The sequence below is a fragment of the Brachyhypopomus gauderio genome, chromosome 8, assembly GCF_052324685.1.
Source record: "Brachyhypopomus gauderio isolate BG-103 chromosome 8, BGAUD_0.2, whole genome shotgun sequence".
In the NCBI taxonomy this organism is placed as follows: Eukaryota; Metazoa; Chordata; class Actinopteri; order Gymnotiformes; family Hypopomidae; genus Brachyhypopomus; species Brachyhypopomus gauderio.
This window is the reverse complement of record NC_135218.1, coordinates 13,438,183-13,459,357: the sequence shown is the minus strand read 5'-3', so window position 1 is coordinate 13,459,357 and position 21,175 is coordinate 13,438,183. Positions and strand designations below refer to the sequence as shown.

The 21,175-nt window shown below is 44.6% G+C and overlaps 1 protein-coding gene across 2 annotated transcripts in view; it reads left to right on the top strand.

Moving 5' to 3' along the window:
- gabrb3 (gamma-aminobutyric acid type A receptor subunit beta3) overlaps window positions 1-20,888 on the top strand; it is a 36,280-nt gene extending 15,392 nt beyond the window's left edge. The window contains exons 4-10 of one of the 2 annotated variants that reach the window (XM_077014705.1): window positions 2,814-3,034; window positions 6,268-6,350; window positions 6,861-6,998; window positions 8,678-8,830; window positions 14,375-14,619; window positions 15,734-15,787; window positions 18,226-20,888. In XM_077014705.1, coding sequence (XP_076870820.1) covers window positions 2,814-3,034; window positions 6,268-6,350; window positions 6,861-6,998; window positions 8,678-8,830; window positions 14,375-14,619; window positions 15,734-15,787; window positions 18,226-18,579 — 1,248 coding nt within the window. In that variant the 3' untranslated portion in view covers window positions 18,580-20,888. Of the gene's footprint in view, window positions 1-2,813; window positions 3,035-6,267; window positions 6,351-6,860; window positions 6,999-8,677; window positions 8,831-14,374; window positions 14,620-15,733; window positions 15,815-18,225 lie in introns of both variants that reach the window. The other variant, XM_077014704.1, reaches the window with a different exon arrangement.
- Window positions 20,889-21,175: the final 287 nt, after the last annotated feature.

The following is a 21,175-nucleotide window of genomic DNA, read 5'->3' as shown; positions in this document are numbered from 1 at the left end:
CTGAGAGCTGAATAGAGAAGAGAAACAGGGCTTCTCCCTGATTCTTAAAGGAGTCGCTGCCCCCTCGTCCCCTCGTCTCTCTGGCTAACGAACTGGGCTGGACGCCTTGCCCCCTCCTTATGGTGCCGTTGAACTCCCCCTATAGGGGAAGAGACAGCCCGAGTCTGTGCAAACATGTCTCTAAACGACGTCTAACTAGCCCTTATTACATGAACAGATTGTTCGCAATGTGGGGGGACAGCATGTCAGGTCTTCATTTTACCCTTGAGTGCACTGTACAGTAGCACATGACACACACGCATACACCCACACACACACCCACACACACATACAGACCTATCCAGGCAGACATTCATCTACATTAAATTCAACCTGTCCAGTGCTTCCTGGTGCATACTAAGCAAGTTCAATAGTTCGCCTGGGGCCCAAGTGAGCTATATAAGCTGTATGCTTTCAGCCCTTTTAAAATTCATTGAGTTCAAACACAGCTCAAATATAATGTCCATCATGCCAATGGGTTGGTCTGATTGGATTTCCTAACAGTGCATAGGTCTAGTCATACAGCATAACTCCTCATTGTGTCGGAGGTCATGGAGCTGAGACAGGGGCGATCTGTATGGGGCCCTGTAGAGAGAGGTAGGGGCGATCTGTATGGGGCCCTATAGAGAGAGGTAGGGGCGTTCAGTATGGGGCCCTACAGAGAGAGGTAGGGGCGATCAGGGCAGTCATGGTAGGGAACTGGTCCCTGTGGTAGGGAACTGGTCTTGTGACCAGAGGGTTGTGAGTTCGCTTCCCAGGCCTGAGGCCATGACTGAGGTGTCCTTGAGCAAGGCACCTAACTGCTCCCCGGGCGCCGGGCTAGGGCTGCCCACCGCTCTGGGCATGTGTGCACCAGAGCCCCCTAGTAATCACTAGTGTGTGTATGTGTTCTTACTGCACAGATGGGTAAATGTGGAGGATAAATTTTGATTGTGGTGAAAAATCACAATTGACAAATATGGCACATTTCACAGTATGGGGCCCTATAGAGAGAGGTATGGGTGATCTGTATGGGACCCTATAGAGAGAGGTAGGGGTGATCTGTATGGGGCCCTATAGGGAGATGTAGGGGTTATCAGTATGGGGCCCTATAGGGAGAGGTAGGGGTGATCAGTATGGGGCCCTATAGAGAGAGGTAGGGGTGATCAGTATGGGGCCCTATAGAGAGAGGTAGGGGTGATCAGTATGGGGCCCTATAGAGAGAGGTAGGGGTGATCAGTATGGGGCCCTATAGAGATAACCTCATTCCCAGGGCAAGCAGGCTTCACACACACAAGGCAGCTTATTTCCAAACCAGCTGTTTGACATGTCTATAAATATCATTGTGACAACAGTAAATTTCTACCTGTATCACTAAATATTTTACATGCAGGTTTCTAACTCTGAATGTGGAGCTCTTCTCATCCGGAGTGAGAGAATGAATGAGTGAGCCCTTTATTACATGAACAGTGAGTGAGTGAATGAGTGAGTGATAGTGTGTGCTAGAACCGCTAGCAATATAGAAAGTACTGATATGTTGGGGACACTCAGGTAATTGAACAGAGCCATAACCAATGCATGGTTTCACATCCCTGTTATTTCCGCTGCCATGATTCTATAGCAGCAGTTTCAGATTGAGCTACCCTTGTGAGCTGAGTCTATTTAAGATTGGGGTGAATGTAGTGCATTGTGTTTTTCTATTACAACAGGGCTAGGATCACTTTACTGAATGCAATAGTGCACCCAATTATGATTCCGTGAGCCTGGATTCTCCCACAATATAAGCCACATCCAACATGCTGTTTTTAGACATATGTCTTGAGGTCTAATTAATCTACCTCTAGAGAAACTACTTCTTTATTTCATAAGTTATCTCATTTAATTCCTGCTTTATTCTCGAAATTAGCCCTAAATTTAAGTGTGTCATATCTGAGAGGTCAGTCAATCATCAATCAATGAATACAACAGTAGTTCTTACTGCAGGGAAATTCCAGGGAGTTGACCACTGCTAATGTTTTTGAAGTGCCACTACTAATCAGAGGATGTAGAACAGCTTTTAAAGTTTTTTTTAAGCTAATTTTGTTCAAATTAAATAGTAATTTTTTTCATTCTGCCAAAAAGGAAAAAAGTCAAAGTATGGAAGACGTAACCCAGCAGCATTGCAAGTGCCACGTCCACCGACAGCTTGGACTACCACACTTACTGGGTTGAATCTTGGTTTTCTATTATCAGAATTAACACATTTCAAATAAAACAATGCTGCTTTGGAATTCAGCGTCTCAACCATCAGTGGGAGAGAAACCCAGTGAATCCAGAATGCTGTTGATTCACACCCATGCTCAACAACACCCCTGCTGAAATACACTCGCATGAGGACCTGTGTCATGTGGAGTATTCATAGTGAAGGCTGAGAAATACGGCTGCCTTGTCTAAACGCAGTGGGCCGGGACACAGAACGATAGGCCAAGCAAAACCGTGCCGGTTACCCACACCCCATCTCAATTCATGGCAGGCCCGTGAATTATTCAGACCTTTATTCAGAGCCCAGCAGCTAATGGAAGATTGTGCCGGTAACAGAGGAAATATCACTCACACAACTCTGCCTGTCTGTATCACACAGACTTTTAAAATGACTTTTTGATCAGAAAAGTTGATACGAGTTTCCTGTTCGTCGGACTGCTCCACTGGCATTGGCCTGGATGTTTTATGTGCTATGTGCTCCTTTCCTTTCCAAGATCGTCCATCTATACGAGAGTAATGAGCTTCTCTCTCTGTGTGTCTCTCTCTGCCCCCAGGACTACACCTTGACCATGTACTTCCAGCAGTACTGGAGGGACAAACGACTTGCCTACTCCGGGATTCCTCTAAACCTCACCCTGGACAACAGGGTGGCAGACCAGCTCTGGGTCCCTGACACGTATTTCCTTAACGATAAGAAGTCCTTCGTCCACGGCGTGACCGTTAAGAACCGTATGATCCGTCTGCACCCCGATGGTACAGTCCTCTACGGACTTAGGTGAGCACTCGCACCTCTCGCACGGACTTAGGTGAGCACTCGCACCTCTCGCACAGACTTAGGTGAGCACTCGCACCTCTCGCACGGACTTAGGTGAGCACTCGCACCTCTCGCACGGACTTAGGTGAGCACTCGCACCTCTCGCACGGACTTAGGTGAGCACTCGCACCTCTCGCACGGACTTAGGTGAGCACTCGCACCTCTCGCACGGACTTAGGTGAGCACTCGCACCTCTCGCAAACTTTGCTACTACTTCCAGGTTAAAGGGTTCCCAGCTGTGCACAACAAATCATCATCAGTCACTAACGCCTGCACATTGTACAGGCTCTGTACAGGCCGTCGAGCTGGAGTGAAGAATGGAGCACTGAATGAGGAAACGCTCTCATGGAGCATTGAAAGCACAGACTACAAACTTTAGAGAAATCCAATCCAGTGTTTGTTATAAACAAAAGCACTGGATGAACAATACGCTGTGAAATGCAAATGATATAAACTGAGTTTGTTGTCGCTGTTGAAATGCTTTTATCCTATTCTTTTCTCAGTATTATTGAATCTTTGTTAAGGTAAGACACTCGTGATGCCTGGACTCTGAGAACGTGCTGATGTATTGCCAGAGAATGTCCTATTCTGGTCAGAGCACTCGGCTGCTAAATTACATAACTGCTAATGTGCGTCCTTATCTCATTAGAGCCCTTTAGTGTTATCAGGTTTTTCGATGCTAAATGAGCTCTTCTGCTTCACCCGACACGTAAAGAGCCTGGTGTGACTCTGTTTCAAGCTGCAGTGGAGAATGAGAGCGAGAGCGCAACTCGATATAGCTTCCCGACTCGCGCAAGAGTTCTCAGCCGCCACGTGGCATCCTGCCGCTCGCGCTAGGCAGGGTAAGGTTGCGCAGTTGCGTCCTGGAATAATTTCTAGAGTGACATTTGAAAGCAGGCTTAGAAATCGGTGCCGTGTTTTCCCACGGCGCGGCCGAGAGTCTCGATCAGAGGAGACGGTCGCGCAGGGGCGGATGGGAGGGACCGTTCATTTGTCGCCGTGGCCATTAGAGCCGGAGCGTGCGTACAGTGCTGCGTGGGAGTGCTCTCATTAGCGCGTCTCTGAAGGCACGCGCAGGTGATTTAAGCGATTCTCGCTCGCTTCTGAAATGCGCTCGCAAATGTGGCGGCAGAGGCGGGAGGCAGCCGCGCTCCTCCCCAGGACGCGTGCTGACCGAAACTTCTGTTAAGGCAACGCCGTGAGAGGAAACCTGAAAGTGGCCGCTTGATTCTCAGAGCTCTTCTTCATGGAGAGATGTTCCATTGCATCTCCAGGAACCTGGATGTGGACCCCTAATGAGAAAGCCAGAATCGACAGTGGCAAGGCAGAAGCAGCCGGACAGCATTAGAAGGCCTGAAAAGCCCATACTGAGATGGGAAACTGCAGGAATGGCAGGGTTCCTAAAGAACATAAATGAATCATAATAGGCAGAAATGTTATATAAATGTAATAGATGTTATCTTCTGCCCTGCTCATTTGTGCATTTTAGAGTTAGCTCTTTGTCATAAATGCAACCCTCAAATCTCATAGAGAAAACAAATCAGTTTGTTATTAAAGTTCATGTTCTCATTTGGTGGGAGATGAGATGATAGATTGTAAAGGTTCCATGTGACCACAGCAGTTGTGAACTGAGAGGCGCTTAATTTCCCCCGAGTTAACAGTGCATCTCTCCTCTTCTCCATCTCTAAATCCTTCCCTTCTCTCCCTCTCTCTTTCTCCTCTATCTGTCTTAAACAAATGAAAACACAACCATGATAAATAACCGTTCGTTCCTGAAAAACTGCTGTGACATGAATTTAGAACAAGCAGGCAGCATTTTTTTATATTCACATCACTTTGGATATTCATATGCAGTTATGCGTGATGGTGACTGTGTGTGTGCGCCCTGTTCTAGATTGAGTTCGGAACCTTCTGCAGGGTGGGGGCACACACATGGTATGAAGGATTCAAAGGGTTGAGCTTGATTTGTAGATTTGTAGTGGACCCCCCCCCAAGCTAGCAGCCAATCATTGAACCCCATCTAGGATGCTGACATGTTGTAACATGGTGCTCGGCTAAACAGGAGTGCAAAAAAGAGCGATGTAACCAAAGTGAAACAAACAGCGGGTTATTTGAGAAGTAGTAGTGCTTAGTGCAAAGTACAACTAATGAACTCTCAAGGCATCGTGTGAGCACACCTTAGAGTCTGGGTGGTTTAAAGGCTGCTTTCTTCGTCTTGATCTCACTCGTCGGTCGTTTCTGGTGAGGGGAGCAGCTCAGGACGGGGACTGCACTCACGGGTCAGTCGTGGATGCTCGGACGTGCCCCGCGCAGCTGGTTAAAGGAGCTGAATGATGTGTGAACATCAGCTGCATCTTCTCCATCCCTCCGCAGAAGGGCCGTGTCCACAAACAGAAATAATTATTTGCATCTACTGTAAATGGGAAAAAAATGGATCAAAATGTGTTTGGATTTGCCCTGAACACATGTTTATGCTAGAAAATGTGAGCGTAATATGCAGGTCTTTTGTGCATGAAGCAATATGTCAGTATGGTGGCTGGGATTTGCTGCCTTTGTGTGTGTGTGTGTGTGTGTGTGTGTGTGTGTGTGTGTGTGTGTGTGTGTGTGTGTGTGTGTGTGTGTGTGTGTGTGTGTGTGTGTGTGTGTGTGTACTTGCTGTCCTCTCATGACTGTGTGAAGGTAAGAGTTTTATAGGCAGATCCTGGTGGCACTGACAGAGGTGTAGGGAATGATAATGGCTCCTCTGTGCACTCATGTGTTCTGTAATTGAACCCATACCAAAATCCACCTACAAAACACACACACACACACACACACACACACACACACACACACACACACACACACACACACACACACACAAACACACACACACACACACACACACACACACACACACACACACACACACACACACACACACACACACACACATAATCCTCCCCTTATGCAGAGCAATTCAGGTAAGGTCACACAATTATTCAACAAGATGGGAAAGTGTTACAACCATATCGATGGTTCCTTAGAGAACTACCTCTTCAGTTCTCCCCTCTACTTCTCTTTCGTTGTGTGTGACTAGTGTGTGTGTGTGTGTGTGTGTGTGTGTGTGTGTGTGTGTGTGTGTGTGTGTGTGTGTGTGTGTGTGTTTCTTCTTTATTGTGTTCTTCACTCACTGCTCTGTGTCTGTAATGTAGAATCACCACAACCGCTGCTTGTATGATGGACCTGAGGAGATACCCTCTCGACGAACAGAACTGCACCCTGGAGATAGAGAGCTGTGAGTGTCTTATTCCCACACATATACACTTTAAAAAAAGCAAGAATGGATAAAAAATCCACAGTACAGCTTGTGTCTTAGGAGATCTCAGAAAGTGCCTAGCAGTCGAAGGCCCTTCTCTAACCAATACATGTTTTTGAAATGGAGATGGTACTTTTACCCAGGCAGGCCAGGGGCCCGGAGCAGGTCAGGGCCCGGAGCAGGCCAGGGGCCCGGAGCAGGTCAGGGGCCCGGAGCAGGCCAGGGGCCCCATCTGCCTGCTCCTAGCCTCTCTCTTTAGCTCTCGCTGCTGCTCTCAAATATGTCACATTTGTGCTTAAGCTATTACTGTACAACATGTCTAAAGACAGCTCCAGAACCCTGACTCTAATGTATGTACTCACAGTGAATGTATATTGTACATGGGACAATTAGGCAAAAACAAGGTTCTTTAGGCACAGTGGTGTTTAGGTCACTAACGTCTAGAGCCAGCACTGTCCAACTCCATGATGTCTACGGCTCGCTGTGCAGATGGCTACACGACTGACGATATCGAGTTCTACTGGCAAGGAGGAGACACCGCCGTGACTGGTGTGGCCCGAATAGAACTCCCCCAGTTCTCCATCGTTGACTACAAACTGGTCTCCCGCAACGTTGTTTTCTCTACTGGTGAGTCACTGCCTGACAGCCTATACATAAGTATAATACAGCTTATGTCAGGAGACCCACTTACACATTGATTTATGTTCGTGTATCGCAGAGCACATTCCTGGGCTCTTATTTGAGATCGGAAACACGAGTTGTGCTTTACACAAGTGTCTGGCTGCCTTCATCCCGTCCCCATGACATGCAGCGGTGGCTCAGGGGGGGAAGGCCTGCTCAGCCGGTCCTGCGCGGGTTATCCGAGCAGAACCATGACAAGGCTGCTCCAGAGACTTCTCCGTTGGTTCAGAGTGCTGCCACTGGCTGCCTTGAGCATCTCGCACCTTTGCCATGTTGACCTCAACTGACCCTTGATGCTCCTCGGCATGGAGTTTGTGGCCCTTCTCTTTCTCCCTCTGTCTGTCTCTCTCCCTCTCTTTCTCTCTCTTTCTCTCTCTCTCTCTCTCCCTCTCTTTCAGCCTTCTCAGGAGGACTCGTGGAGAATATCTTTCAAAGGCAGGATTAATTATCAACTTAGCATCATGCATCTAACCTCCTGTCATAGAAACACTATCACTAGCAAGTGATAATGGAAGGCCAATTACTTCTCTGTTTCTTCAAGCTGTTAAAAAAAGAGAGTCAGAGAAAGTGAGCAGGAGAGGAAGAGAGAACCACTTGATTCAAGACATCATATATTCATGAGCCAGTGGACCCACTGCATAAATGAATCTGCTCTAAAGCTGCAGGACTCACAGAAGCCATGCAGTAATGATTAGTCCCACTCCTGAATGAATGGCTCAGAGAATGGGCTTCAACAGCCACTGCACATATTGGTGGGGATTCGAAAGAATCGCTGGTTTGTTGTTTGAACTCACCGTGGATGAGAACAGAAGGGGAAAGAGGAGGATGAGGGTTGAGGGGGTGCACAGAGGAGGAAAGTGACCTCCTTGTGGAGAAGAGAATGAAAATCTAAGATGCACATTGAAATGGTACCCTGAAAGATGAAATAAAGGAATAGTTCACATCAGACATCTATGCCATGCCCTGATTCCTATTGAAAAATGTGTGTGCACAAGGTGTGTTTGGCACAGAGCATGTTCCGCGTGAGCCGTGCCTTCCAGTGCGTGTGCTGTCGCTGGGCAAGGCGTGTGGTCCACGTGAGCTGAGCCTTCCCGGGCGTGTGCTGTCGCTGGGCGAGACACATGGTTCGAGTGATCTGTGCTTTCCCATGCGTGTGCTGTCCCTGGGCAGGGCGCGTGGTCTGTGTGAGTGTGCCGTCGGTGGGTGGGGCACGTGGTCCACGTGAGCTGTGTTTTCCCGAGCGCGTACTGTTGCTGGGCAGGGCGCGTGTGCCACGGTGACTCGCAGAGCTGAACAGGCATTCAGATCTCAGGCCGTGTCGTTCCTGGGTGATTTGCCGCAGTGTCAGATCAGCATTAAACTCCTTTTCTGAGAAGTTAATCTTTGTTTTTCTGTTCTGTTCGGGCACTAGCGCTCAAGGCTGAGCTACAACAAATCACAGACAATTTATTCGGCCGTGATAGTCTGTTGCCGTAGCGACAGAGGCAGTCTGCACAGCCATTGCCATAGAAACTGAAACAAAACATGAAGTATGGCTCCGCTCTCCTTGACATAAATAGCTTGTCTGTCTCTCTTCTTTCTCCACCTGTCCTCGCTGTCTCACTCTCATCCATCCTCCGTTACAGGTGCCTATCCACGCCTGTCTCTCAGCTTCAGGCTCAAGAGGAACATCGGATACTTCATCCTGCAGACGTACATGCCCTCCATCCTGATCACCATCCTGTCCTGGGTCTCCTTCTGGATCAACTACGATGCCTCGGCAGCCAGAGTAGCATTAGGTACGTTCTTCTCCCCTGCGTGCACACCTCGCACCGCCGAGAGAAAGTAGGTGTGAAAAAGCGGAGAAATCTCACCTCCGTCGCTCCGATCTGTCCCGCCCGGCCGTTCATATATGGGAGAGTGGTGCGAACTCCTTCCTCAGGACACGCGTGAGCGTGTAAACACAGGGAGCGCCCGCACGCTGCCTTGTCGGCTGGTGCTGTGTAGGCCCTGCAGGCTGGACCATGACTCAGTCTGCCCCACAGGCCACGCAGACTCTTCGGTTGGAGCGAGGAGGAGGAGAGAGTAGACACCTGCCTATTCCATTTCAACCTCACTTCCTCCACCTCCTGTGGCACATCCACCCTCCGCTGCACACTCCCACACCCCGGAGTCTGGAGTGTGCTGGCAGTGGTGGGTGTCCAGCAGGGGTCAAACCCCGTCGTGTCCTGTAAAAATTAAAAATTTAACATTTTTTATGTGGACTTTTCTCTAATGCTGTGTGTTATGACAAGGGATGTGTAGCAAGTGTGTGTGGGCGGGAGAGCAAACAAGAGAGAAAGAAAACAAGAGAAAGGCAGAGACACCGAACTCGGTAACTGTGTGTGTGTGTGTGTGTGTGTGTGTGTGTGTGTGTGTGTGTGTGCGTGTGTGTGTGTGTGTGTGTGTGTGTGTGTGTGTGTGTGTGTGTGTGTGTGTGTGTATGTGTGTGTGTGTGTGTGTGTGTGTGTGTGTGTGTGTGTGTGTGTGTGTGTGTGTGTGTGTATTTGTTTCTGTGATAAAACTGGTGTGCTGGGCAGTGGTCTACTTTTGGGAGAATATCCTCATTAACCACGTTAAGCAGAGAAATGAGAGCACTTTGCACTGGGAGGAAAAAGTCTCCAGACACACACACACACACACACACACACACACACAGAGCACCCACTGCACCTGCTGCTAAGGATCTCTGTCTGTTTCTCTGCCTCTGTCTCTCTCACACTCTGTCTGTCTCTCTCTCTGTGCATCTCTTCCTCTATTTGCCTTTGTCTCTCTCTGTTGTACTTTCTCTTTCTCACTGTGCTTCAAGTTAACCCACTAAAACCAGAGATCAATGCATCTGTTGGGCAATTGCATTTCACCTCCATCTCCGTGCTGTGCTTAGACACAGTTCTGGCTGGTGGAGCTCGTCTTGAAACGGCTCAGACCTCCCACCCCGCCTCCTCATCCGGCTCTGGCCTTCCCACCAGACACAGTGCTGTCTCCGTCCCCCCCCCCCCACACACACACACACACGGAAGTCCATCATATCAGAAGGGAAATGCGAAAGGGGATCACATAATGCAGATGCTCTGCTACTGTTTCTCAGTTTAAGCCCTTTCTGTTTCATCATTCAACTCACTTGGCCACCCATTCACGTGCTGAGGGTTCAGTTTGCACAGAGCTTTAACGGGATTCGTGGAACTTGAGCTCTGGCTAATGACTAAAACCTGTTCAACTGAGAGTCTTTCAATGCCAGTTTAAATATGTACTTGTGAATCCATTACATAAAGAATTTGTTACAAACTTCTAGAGAGTTCTAGACGTGTGAATTGTGAATTAGTTAAGTCCATAACCTGAAACGTGGTTGTTGTGCAACCTGTTTTGGCATCATCATTGGTTTGTAAATCATTACATCCAACCATATACTCACTGATGAGAAGGCAAAATTATTCTCAACCAAGTATGTTAACCAAAGACGAATCTAAGTCGAATTATTCCGGTTGTTCCGGTGATGTGAGCTGAGAGTGAGAGTGACTGTTTCTGAGTGTTTCCAGAAACAGCGGTGTAGTGGGTACTGGAGCACCCCTGTGAGTCTGCCTGCCTGCCCCTGCCTCCGTGCTGAGCACACCCCTCTCATCTGGCTCAGGTGAAGACCTGCTTCACTGCGGTTAGCTGACCAGCCAGCACATTTGATCTTCTCGAGCTGTGCCTTGTTCAGGAACAAATCGATGTGCTGAGCTGCACCTCTACAGAGACACACTGGCTTTAGGATTATGTAAGACAGCATCTTTCCGCCCACATATGTCCCCTCTTAATCTGGGGACTCCTACCTAAAAAAGAACTGGAAGTGTTTTTCTTTTCTGTTCTGTTGAACAAAACTGGCTAGTTCTGTTGCGTTTGAGTATATCATCTACTTTTTTCCGTTTTTCTTTTTTCATTCTACTTTTTAGGTCCGTAACTGACCTAAAGTTTTGCATGAATATTGCTTCTTTATTATGAAAATAAAACACTTTTCAATATGCACAAATAATCTTATGTGTCTTTTAAATGTTGTTGCTCAAAACAACAGCTTTGACCTAACACCCGATTTAGTGCATTTTAATTTGGGAAATTTAAACTGGAAACCACCCAAGATGTCTATCCTGTTATTTTGCAGCAGTTCACAGAAATGGAAGGCAAGTGTGGTTTGTTTCACACATAAGATCCTCAGTTTATGCTTAAGAGCTGCTTTGCTTTTGCACCAGTTCTATATAAAGGTGTCAATTTTAGACTGTGCATCTCAGTCTTTAAGGAGGAATCTTTTGTTAAACATGGAATCAGCTTTCTCTATCATTGCAAAGGATGCTTCCACCAAATGACTGAATCCATCTGAATATCCTTGGAGAGAGAATATGTACATCCTCTTAGAATTCAATATCTGTGCAATGCCAGGTAGTCACATCCTCATTTATGACGTGTCTGGATTGTAATTCCAGGAATCGTGTTAAATGTGTCTTTAAATGGTTCTGCGACAGGTCGGGATCAAGCTAGGCCAGGCCCATTTTGCAGTCAGCAGACAGAGCCCTCTCTCGTTAACAAGATAGCTGTCTTCTCAGGGGGGGATATGCTGCAGACATCACTCTCCCTAAACCACCGTCGCCCACACTAATTACTTCTTTTGGTTTTAACATTATTCCTATTGCTAACATAGTCCACGACAAGCATCTGAATGACTGCCTCACTGCCCCTCTCTCTGTCAGCAATTAAGTGAAGAAACTTGTCACGTTAAAGACTTAACATGGACTAAAGCTAAAGAAAACAAACCCCAAATCATGGACACTCCCTGCAGATTTATAAAGCGGTCACTGCTCTTCAGGGGTCTGCCGAGGAAGAGCACCTCACCTCCATGTGCCTACCCTGAGAGGCAGGGTCAGCACCCCCACTCCACACATCCGCACCTGGCCTGACCCGCCTCCTCGTAAAGGGGATATTTAGGTGAGTTCATCTGGCCCTGTGACTGTGTGCGAGCTCAGGCTACGAAAGGCATCTCGTATGAGACGGCCCCTTCCTCATTAGCTCCTGAAATCCCTGTAGGGTGACTCACGGGTAGGTCTGATTTAGTGACGGACGGAGGTTCCAAATAAGTCGCATTTCAGAAAAAGAGGTATTGAAACCCCAAATTCCATTCCATATTGGACAATGCGTCATTCCATCACTGATGGAGGCATTACTTCATAATAAAATATAGGAATAGTTGAACGTAACTGTGGCAGTAGCAGTGGTATCAGTGATGTAGCTGCCATGATGTCAATTTTAGTACAACTTGAGTAATACTGAACACAGTGTATGAACGAGCACATACATTCCCATATGTCTTCCCCTCACATGACTCTATTACCATGTATACTGTACGTATACCGCACCATTAACAGAGTGTCAGAGCGTGACCCAGTAGTGCAGGGCAGGTGCTGATGGCCTGTGATGCATGAACAACCAGAATACAGCATTACTGCTAGCAGTATGCAGTGGCAGCTGTGATGGGCATATAATTTAGGAACGTAATCCTGTTTTATGCATGGTTGTGATGTATGTAACATGAGAGTATGCTGGTAGTTTGTAGGTAAAGTAAGGTGCTAATAACTCCCAGGTCATGGGTTTATTTCCCAGGGTGTGCATAGTCATACTGGTAAATATATGTAAGAGAACATGTCAAATGCTGGTAAAATATTACAAAGATGTTTTAAAATTACATATATTCTTAATTTAAGAACAACAATGTTGATATTGTCTGGTATGTACAGTATTTCTCTTTTAATTTCACAGGACAGGAAGGCCTGTGGATGCTGTTGCATTCGTCCACGTCTTAGTTTCCCAGACATGCATAACCCCTCAGGATGGGCCATTTACTTCATTGTGCTGCCCTCTCTGTTTTCCACATTGGGGCTCCTAGCTAAATGATCTGAAAGAAATGATTCAGAGGCTCTCTGAAGTACACTCAGGCCAGATTAGATCAGATTTGGGACACCCCCCTGACAGAGCCACAGCAGCAGTCTGTGTGGAAACCAATGCCACACCATGTACCAATAGTCAAAATACCTTAAAGGTTTGTAACATCTAATTTGGTTGTTACTGAGAGGCTAAATATATTTATAGACCTTCATAGATAAACATATTCCATTGTTGGCTATCAGTTATGTTTAGCTAAGGCCAAAAGCCTATCAAAGATAATCCTATATCCTGCAAAGCTGACTCACTGAACACACAGAATAGAATAGCGTAATACACATGCACAATGTAAATGGATGTAGATAGAAGATCTCCACCCAATATTTAGATCATATAGTCTGGGAGAAAAACCATAGCTATGAAAAATGAATGCCATTCTGTATCATTACATGGAAGGGCAGGGTCAAGAAAAGGCAGAAATCGGGAGTACGGGAGCAAATCGTGCTCTTCATGTACTGAGATGATGGATTAAAATCTAGCATGTCGATCATCCATGACATCTTATAGGCTTTGTGGATGCTGTATATCTCCTTATGGTTTTGATTTGCTTGCAGTAAGTTCTCTCATTTCCAAAGCTTCATAGCCAGATGGGTCTTGTTTGGCACTTTAGATGGGTGGTAGCCATTTGTCATGAAAAAAAATGTGCCTATTACCTTCCATATGGAAGTGAAAGTTAGGCCATGAAAATATAATAAACAGTACAGGAGTTTTTACAATACATACACTGCCATCACAGGAGGATGATTCACTGCTCAATTTGACACTGTGATTGTGTAATTGGGTTTAGTAAGCAGAGCTCATTTTTGGCATTTGCAATTTGTGACAGAGCTCAATCTGTAGCACCCATCCACATAGTCCAGATTCATGGTGGGCGTTGGAGCAGAGCTGTCAAAGGAGAACGATTTCATCACAGTTCCTTTGGCTCAATCTCTGAATAATCTCAGTGTCGCAATGTTCTTTCTATGTATACAGCCCCATATATGTCTTATTTCAATTTGTACTTTTTTTTCCAGTGGGCCAAATGGATATTTTGTGTTATTCTGAAGCCAGCTAAAATTATGGACTGTGAGAGACTACCAATTCCTACCATGTTACAATGTTAAGTCTGTTTTGAGGATGTGTGACCTTGTACAAACACCCGATTGGCCAGGCTGGGTCCTGAAGCCTTGGGCTAGCTTGACTTCCAGATTGGAGATCCTGTGCTCTGCTTTTGTTTTACAAGTAATACATTCGATACATGAAAATGTACAGCGCATGAGGTCTTAAATACTGGGACCAAATTCCACTGGTCTTTGGGACTTCTTAAGTGGCTATTAACGTCCATTAATCTCATGCAGGAATCACTACCGTACTGACCATGACCACCATCAACACCCATCTGAGAGAAACACTTCCTAAGATCCCCTACGTCAAAGCCATAGACATGTACCTGATGGGCTGCTTCGTCTTCGTCTTCCTCGCCCTGCTGGAATACGCCTTCGTCAACTACATCTTCTTTGGCCGAGGCCCACAGATGCAGAAGAAACTGGCCGAGAAGGCCGAGAAAACGACCAACGACCGGCCCAGATACGACGGCAACAAGGTGAGGGCAATCATGATTCATTAACATCACTGTGACCTGCTACGATGGTTCCTCGGGGCAGACAGCTCCAGGTCCAGGATCAAGCAGTTAAGATGGTAATCTACAGATTAGGTTGAATTAGGTGCGATTAAGGCAGGAATTCATCAACTGTCTTGAAGTCCAGTTCTCTGGAACTAGAGCTCAGCTCCTCCTGTTTTAGACTGTTTGTGTATATAGTTACAAACCTACTTCATAGTTCTGGTAAAGCCTGTTTACATGTAATGTAGTTGTAATTGCGGAATGGCAACATTTGTTGAGAGAAGAGCATCAACTCAAGACAAAACAGATTACCCACAGATTGTTTAGCTTCACGGATAGAGTTACACTAAATGGGGCATAGAGAGAGCAAAGCTTTTAGTATTAAAATCAGACTGAGTTATTGAATTAGTATACTTTTACTCTTCACTCTCTTTCACACAGATGGATAGTCTAGCTTTGCACATCTGATGGACGCAACTTTTAACATACGCAATTTCTGCATAGTATATAATGTACTATATATATATATATATATATATATATATATATATATATATATATATATATATATATATATATATATATATATATACACACACGTGCACACACACACCCTAATTAATACACTTTGATCTTTGATGCCAGGATTTTGTCATGTTCTACTTCTGTCTGTTTTCTCACCAATTACAGTGATTCTTTTTCCAGTGATTTTCCAATTTTAGCAAAAACCTTTAACTACTAACCTACGCAGGCCATTCCCTCTTATGAATTAATTAGCATGATTTCTCTGTTTTAGAAGTGCTTCAGAAGTTCAGCTGTTGCCTTGTCAACACGAGGAGAAATATGGCCACATGCAAATTTACATACGACTGTGTCATTGTTAACCTTGTACATGAGAACACAGCATACGTTATGTTGTTATTAGTTATGTAATGAACTTCTATCCTGGCTCAGAGACCCAGTGGAATATACAGTTACTGTGGAGTAACTCTTCTCACTCATAACGAGACACGACTTAAGCTTTTAGCCTCTTGCTGTGAAAGGTGAAGCCAACGCTCTCATTAAGAGAATCTCTCCTTTGTGTTTTTCTGGCCAGTCTGTTCAGGAAGGAGGGAATTGCAAGTCGTCGACCGTTAAACAGTCCAATCAGGTACAAGGCCACCGTCACTCACGAGGGGTGAGTGTGTGTATTGCTGGCTGTTCCTTCAGTATCTGTGACCTGCTTGAGGTCCTGACTCACCGTCCAGGTCTTGGGCTGTGAACACAGAGCTCGGAGGCTGTTCCTTGGACACGCATCGGGTGCATTTTGTGACATCTTTGGAGCTCTCTGTCTCTCTCTCTGCCACATTGTTCTCCATTTTATTGCACATTTAACTTCAGGTGCAGTTAACCAGCAACTGGTCAACATGACCAACATATCTGAACACCTTCAAATTAATGTTTTCTATTCTGCTTTAATTCACTCTACTCTGTATTACACCACCACTGGTGCGGGTCATTACTGAGATGCTTGAGCTGTAATTATATTTCTCCTAGAATGTTTTTCTGAATTATTTATTACTGCCGAGACACAGAGGTAAAAGTAAATAAACAATGGATTTCACTGAGGCACATCCTATAGGAAATAACCAAAAGATGGTGATTTTGTTCAGAGAAATACAGATTACTATGGGCATTACAGTTTTACAACTGCTAGTCACACTGGGATTGAACTCCTGAGACCTGACAGTTGAGGAGAGTATTATGCAATGGGAATTTTTTGATAGAATCAGTCAGCTAACTTTATGTGCAGTGCAATGTATACAAACAAACAACCAACACAATCGAGTTAACTTGCGCACTATGCAATGTATTGCGTTTATTAAATACAGATATGATTGAGGAACAACAAAACATACATATATATATATATATATATATATATATATATATATATATATATATATATATATATATATATATATATATATATATACATTAAGTAGTGAAGTACACAAGGAGAAACACACCATCAGAAAGGAAAAGGAAGCTTAAATAAAAGTTTCAGTGCACTATTCAAGGTTTCCAAACAAAAAAGAAGCGACTTGTTTATACATTCATATAAGCGCCGATCAGCCGTAACATTAAAACCATCTGCAAAATATTGCAAATAGCAATATCTTCTTCATGCCACTACAACAGCTCTGATGCCGTGAGGCATGGACTCCACAAGACCTTCCAGCGTGTTTTGTGGTATTTGGCATCAGGATGTTGGCGGTGGATCCTTTAAGTCCTGAAGTCTTGAAGTCCTGTAGTCCTGTAGTTGAGGCCTGGATTGCACTTGTGTTTTCACATCATTCCACAGATGCTCGACTGGACAGAGATGTGGGGAATTTGAAGGCCAAGTTAACACCTTGAACACTTTGCCATGTTCCTCAAACCATTCCTGAAGAATGTTTGCAGTGTAGCAAGGTGCATTATGGTGCTGAAAGAGGCCAAGGCTATTTGAAAATACTGCAGTATGGTGTACTGTGATGTGGTGGATAAAGTTCAGCATGGGCACTCTGACTATTCCATGGCTACGCAGCCCTATACGCTGCAAGCTGCAGTGCAGTGTGCTCCAACACCTTTCTGTCATAGCCAGCATGAACCTTTTCAACAATTACTGCTGTGTGGTCCGTGCAGACGGGCAGGCCTTCGCAACCCCAAGCACATCAGTGAGCCTTGGGCATCCCTGACCCCATCGCTGGTTCACCAGTGGTCCGTTCTTGCGCCACTTTTGGGAGGTTTTTGGGAGGTTGCATTCTGGGAACACTCCACAAGACCTGCCATTTTGTAGAGGCTCTGACCCAGTCGTGAAGCTGTCACAATTTGGCCCGTGTCAAAGTCATTTGGATCCTTATGTTTGCCCATTTTTCCTGCTTCCAACACATCAACTTCAAGAACAGACTGTTCACCTGCTGCCTAATATATCCCACCTCTCGACAGGTGCCACTGTAATGAGATAATCGATGTTATTCTCTTCGCCTGTCAGTGGTTCTAATGTTACGGCTGGTGTGTATAACAATCATGGTTTTTGGTTGTCACTGTAGTGGAGCTTAATTAAAGGCCACTTAGCACACATTGAGAATTCACTGTTAAGAAAAGATACTAAGAAAAGATACTAAGATGAATTAACACTGAGAGTTGCTGGTTGCGAAAGACATTGTGGACATTGTGATCCCATACACTCTACCCAATGCCTTTTAGCCCAAGGTGAATAGATTTATTCTTTCAGGGACAGAAAAAGACTCATCTGAAGCCTGTTTGGCAGGGAGCAGGTTTATAGCACAAATCCCACTCCCTGTGAAGCAGACCTATTTCCTCCTGCAGGTCACTTAAGTGTCTCCACTCTACCTTATCCAGATTGCTGTAGCTGAAATTTACTTCATAACCCCTTACATTCTAAATCTGCACCTCTAGGGGGCTTATGCGAGTCGTATCAAATTCTGATATGATTCTGATATGATTTTTGATAAAAGCTTTATCGGGAATACAACAAATGATTAAAAAACACAAGGAAAAATAGAAGCAAAGCCCGCAGCCATCCTGACCCTCCTCTGCATGCAGGTGGACGCCCAAGGCAGCATTCTCCTGACCACCCTGGAGATCCACAACGAGGTGGCCGGGGGCGAGGTCACCACCAGCATTAGCGAGACGCGCAACTCCACTTCCGTGGAGTTTGACAGCTCAGGGATCCAGTACCGGAAGGCCGGCGGGCTCCGCTCGGACGGCGCAGGACGGCCCGGCCTGGACAGAAGCGCGCAGCCCAAGAAAGCGCGCCTCCGTCGCCGGTCCTCACAGCTCAAGATCAAGATCCCCGACCTCACGGACGTCAATGCCATCGACCGATGGTCGCGAATCATATTCCCTGCAGCTTTTTCCCTCTTCAATTTGATCTACTGGCTTTACTATGTGAATTAAGTCATGGATCTGCGTGGGTTTCTCCCGCTGCAATTCTCTTTAACATTTCAGAGGTAAAAGGAGACCTTTTTTTTGTCTTTTCGAGGGACGTGTTTGTGCGCCAATATGTTGAGTTTTTTTGTACCTTTAAACCCTTGCATTTCTGTGAAGGGTACCAAGGGAAAATGAAAAATGCACTAAATTGGGATACATTTGCAAACACCTTCAAACCCATGTCTGTTTCTACATGCACGCACATCCATACACACACATACAAAGCAGAATCAGTTTTATAAAGACTCTGTACATAACTGCTGAAAGTCATGGGACTTCCACATGATGCAATCAGAACCTTTTTAACGTCTATGAGCCTAATGCGAGGAAATGTCAGCTGTGGTGAATTTATCAAGCGATTTAGTTTAAAGGCATCATCTCCAAATGTGACATGCCACTCAGTCTCCACTGTTAAGAGTACTGAGTACACATTACTGACCTTTGTATTATGCCAAATCATGGAAATGCAATATACTTTATTTAGGGTTGTGGTTTCACAAGTCTCAGTGTTGGATATTTTTCCATGAGTTGTTCTATTAAATTTTAGAATTTTTGCTGATATCAACATATTCATGTGTATGAATGGACTGTTTGTAAATAGTCATGCTATAGAATGCTTTGATGACATCATTTCCATCAGGGTTGATATTATTTCCATCTGGGTTGATTATAAACAATCTTTCACAGACTTCTTGTAAGTACTTCAGTACATCTAAAAATGTCAGTACTACAGCTAAAAAAGTCAGGCTTGATCATTCATCACTATTCAACAGCATCCAAATGTATAAACGTGTACATGCCAGAGTTGGAATGTTCAAATCAGGGCCTACTAATGATTTCCATAATGCTGACATATGCATTATAGGATTAATTATTAAGTATTATTCATAGAATTGGGATTCAAGTTGCTTTTGTCAGTGGATGTATAGCATTTAGCATGTTTATGTTTTTTCAGTGAGACATTATGACTCATTTTTAATGAATGCGTGAGCATAATAATATTAATATGGGCCTTCCAGGAGCTACTGGATGGTCCATTGATCATTCTCCATTGTTTGTTCTATTCTTTTTCCAGTCATTGTCTTTTTCTGCTGAATTGTAGGCTAAAGTAATTGTGGTTTGGAGGGTACAGTGTAAACCGACTTGTCTCAGGGTCTACTCCATAATGTTCCTGCATACTTTTCATTGTTGGCCATGTGCATATATCAGTATTATATTTGTTGCGCTTCTTTTCTATGATATCACCATGTACACTAAACATAATGACTGCATATCATATTTTGTCTTCTTATTACAATAGCATGGTATTATTTATATCTACTGAAATATACAAATTCCATCTTGCTTTGGAGATCTTTGCTATGAGTTATAGTGCTTCAGGGACTGATGGCCATGATGTTCAGTGAGAGAATTATGTAATTTATTGAATATGCAGAAATGAATAAATGACCCAAGTATGTTTATATTACCCTTTGGAAATACGCGGTCTGTTTTGTCAGCATGTCATGCTCTCTGGCGGCTTGGCAGTGATGTGGTGTCGAACGTTGCTCAGTATCGCATATTTGATTGCGCCTTTTCCTTCTATTACATGTTGTAAATATTTGACATGATATCCAGATGTAATCTCTTTTACGTGTTTCATTTTCAACCTGTTCTTTTTGTTTTATTCTGTTTCTCAGCAAATCATCACATCTCTATTAATGAAATGTGTCTGAATTGGCAGGTGTTTGTAGGGTGGAATTACAGAGAGACTGAGGGCATTGGTTTTAAAAATAAACTTCACTCTTTCGCCTAGTCATTTTTTCTTATTTTGAACTGCTATGTGCAGTGTTTATATAAGGCAAAAGAATAAATGCATTCTCTGTCTGTGCTCCAACATCTACATGTACCCATCACATACATAAGACCCAAGTGCTAATGCAGGCGTTTCTTAAACCTGTTTATTTCTAAGATTTACTCATAGACCTTAACAGATCTCTTTGAACTTCAACTTTTAAACCTTAACGTTTTCTACCAAAGCAAAAGCAAGACTGTATAGAGAGTTTATTACATTTGCTTTATCCACGTCTTGATATCGAATCTGGTGCCAGCCTGTGTCCTATGCAGAACTACTGCCTGAAATAGAGCCAGTGCTTCTGTGCTGCACATTCTGTAGATTCTGCCAGCATTGTTACTTAACAGTGTGAGACAATGATAAACCTCTCTCATTTCATATAACTACTACCAACAATGGCCTCTTTGTAATAAATGCACGTCATCAAAACAGACTAGCCTTTCTCCTGAATTTCTCTGCTCTCTGCTCAGTAATGCTGCTAAATTAGCATGATCCAAAATGGTAAAGAATGTTTTTCCTTTCTGCTTTATACAGTTTAAGGGATTATGTGATTTTAAGTGTATAACAGTGTACAGTAGGAAAATATATAGAGATAGTTTAAAAAGAGACATAGGACATAGGACAGGTCCTTCATCATTCCTGTACTTTGCTTGCACAGATGATGAAGGACCCGAAATGTCCTGGTTCTCTGGAAACTCTGTGTACTTCACTACAATTTTGAATCTTTCT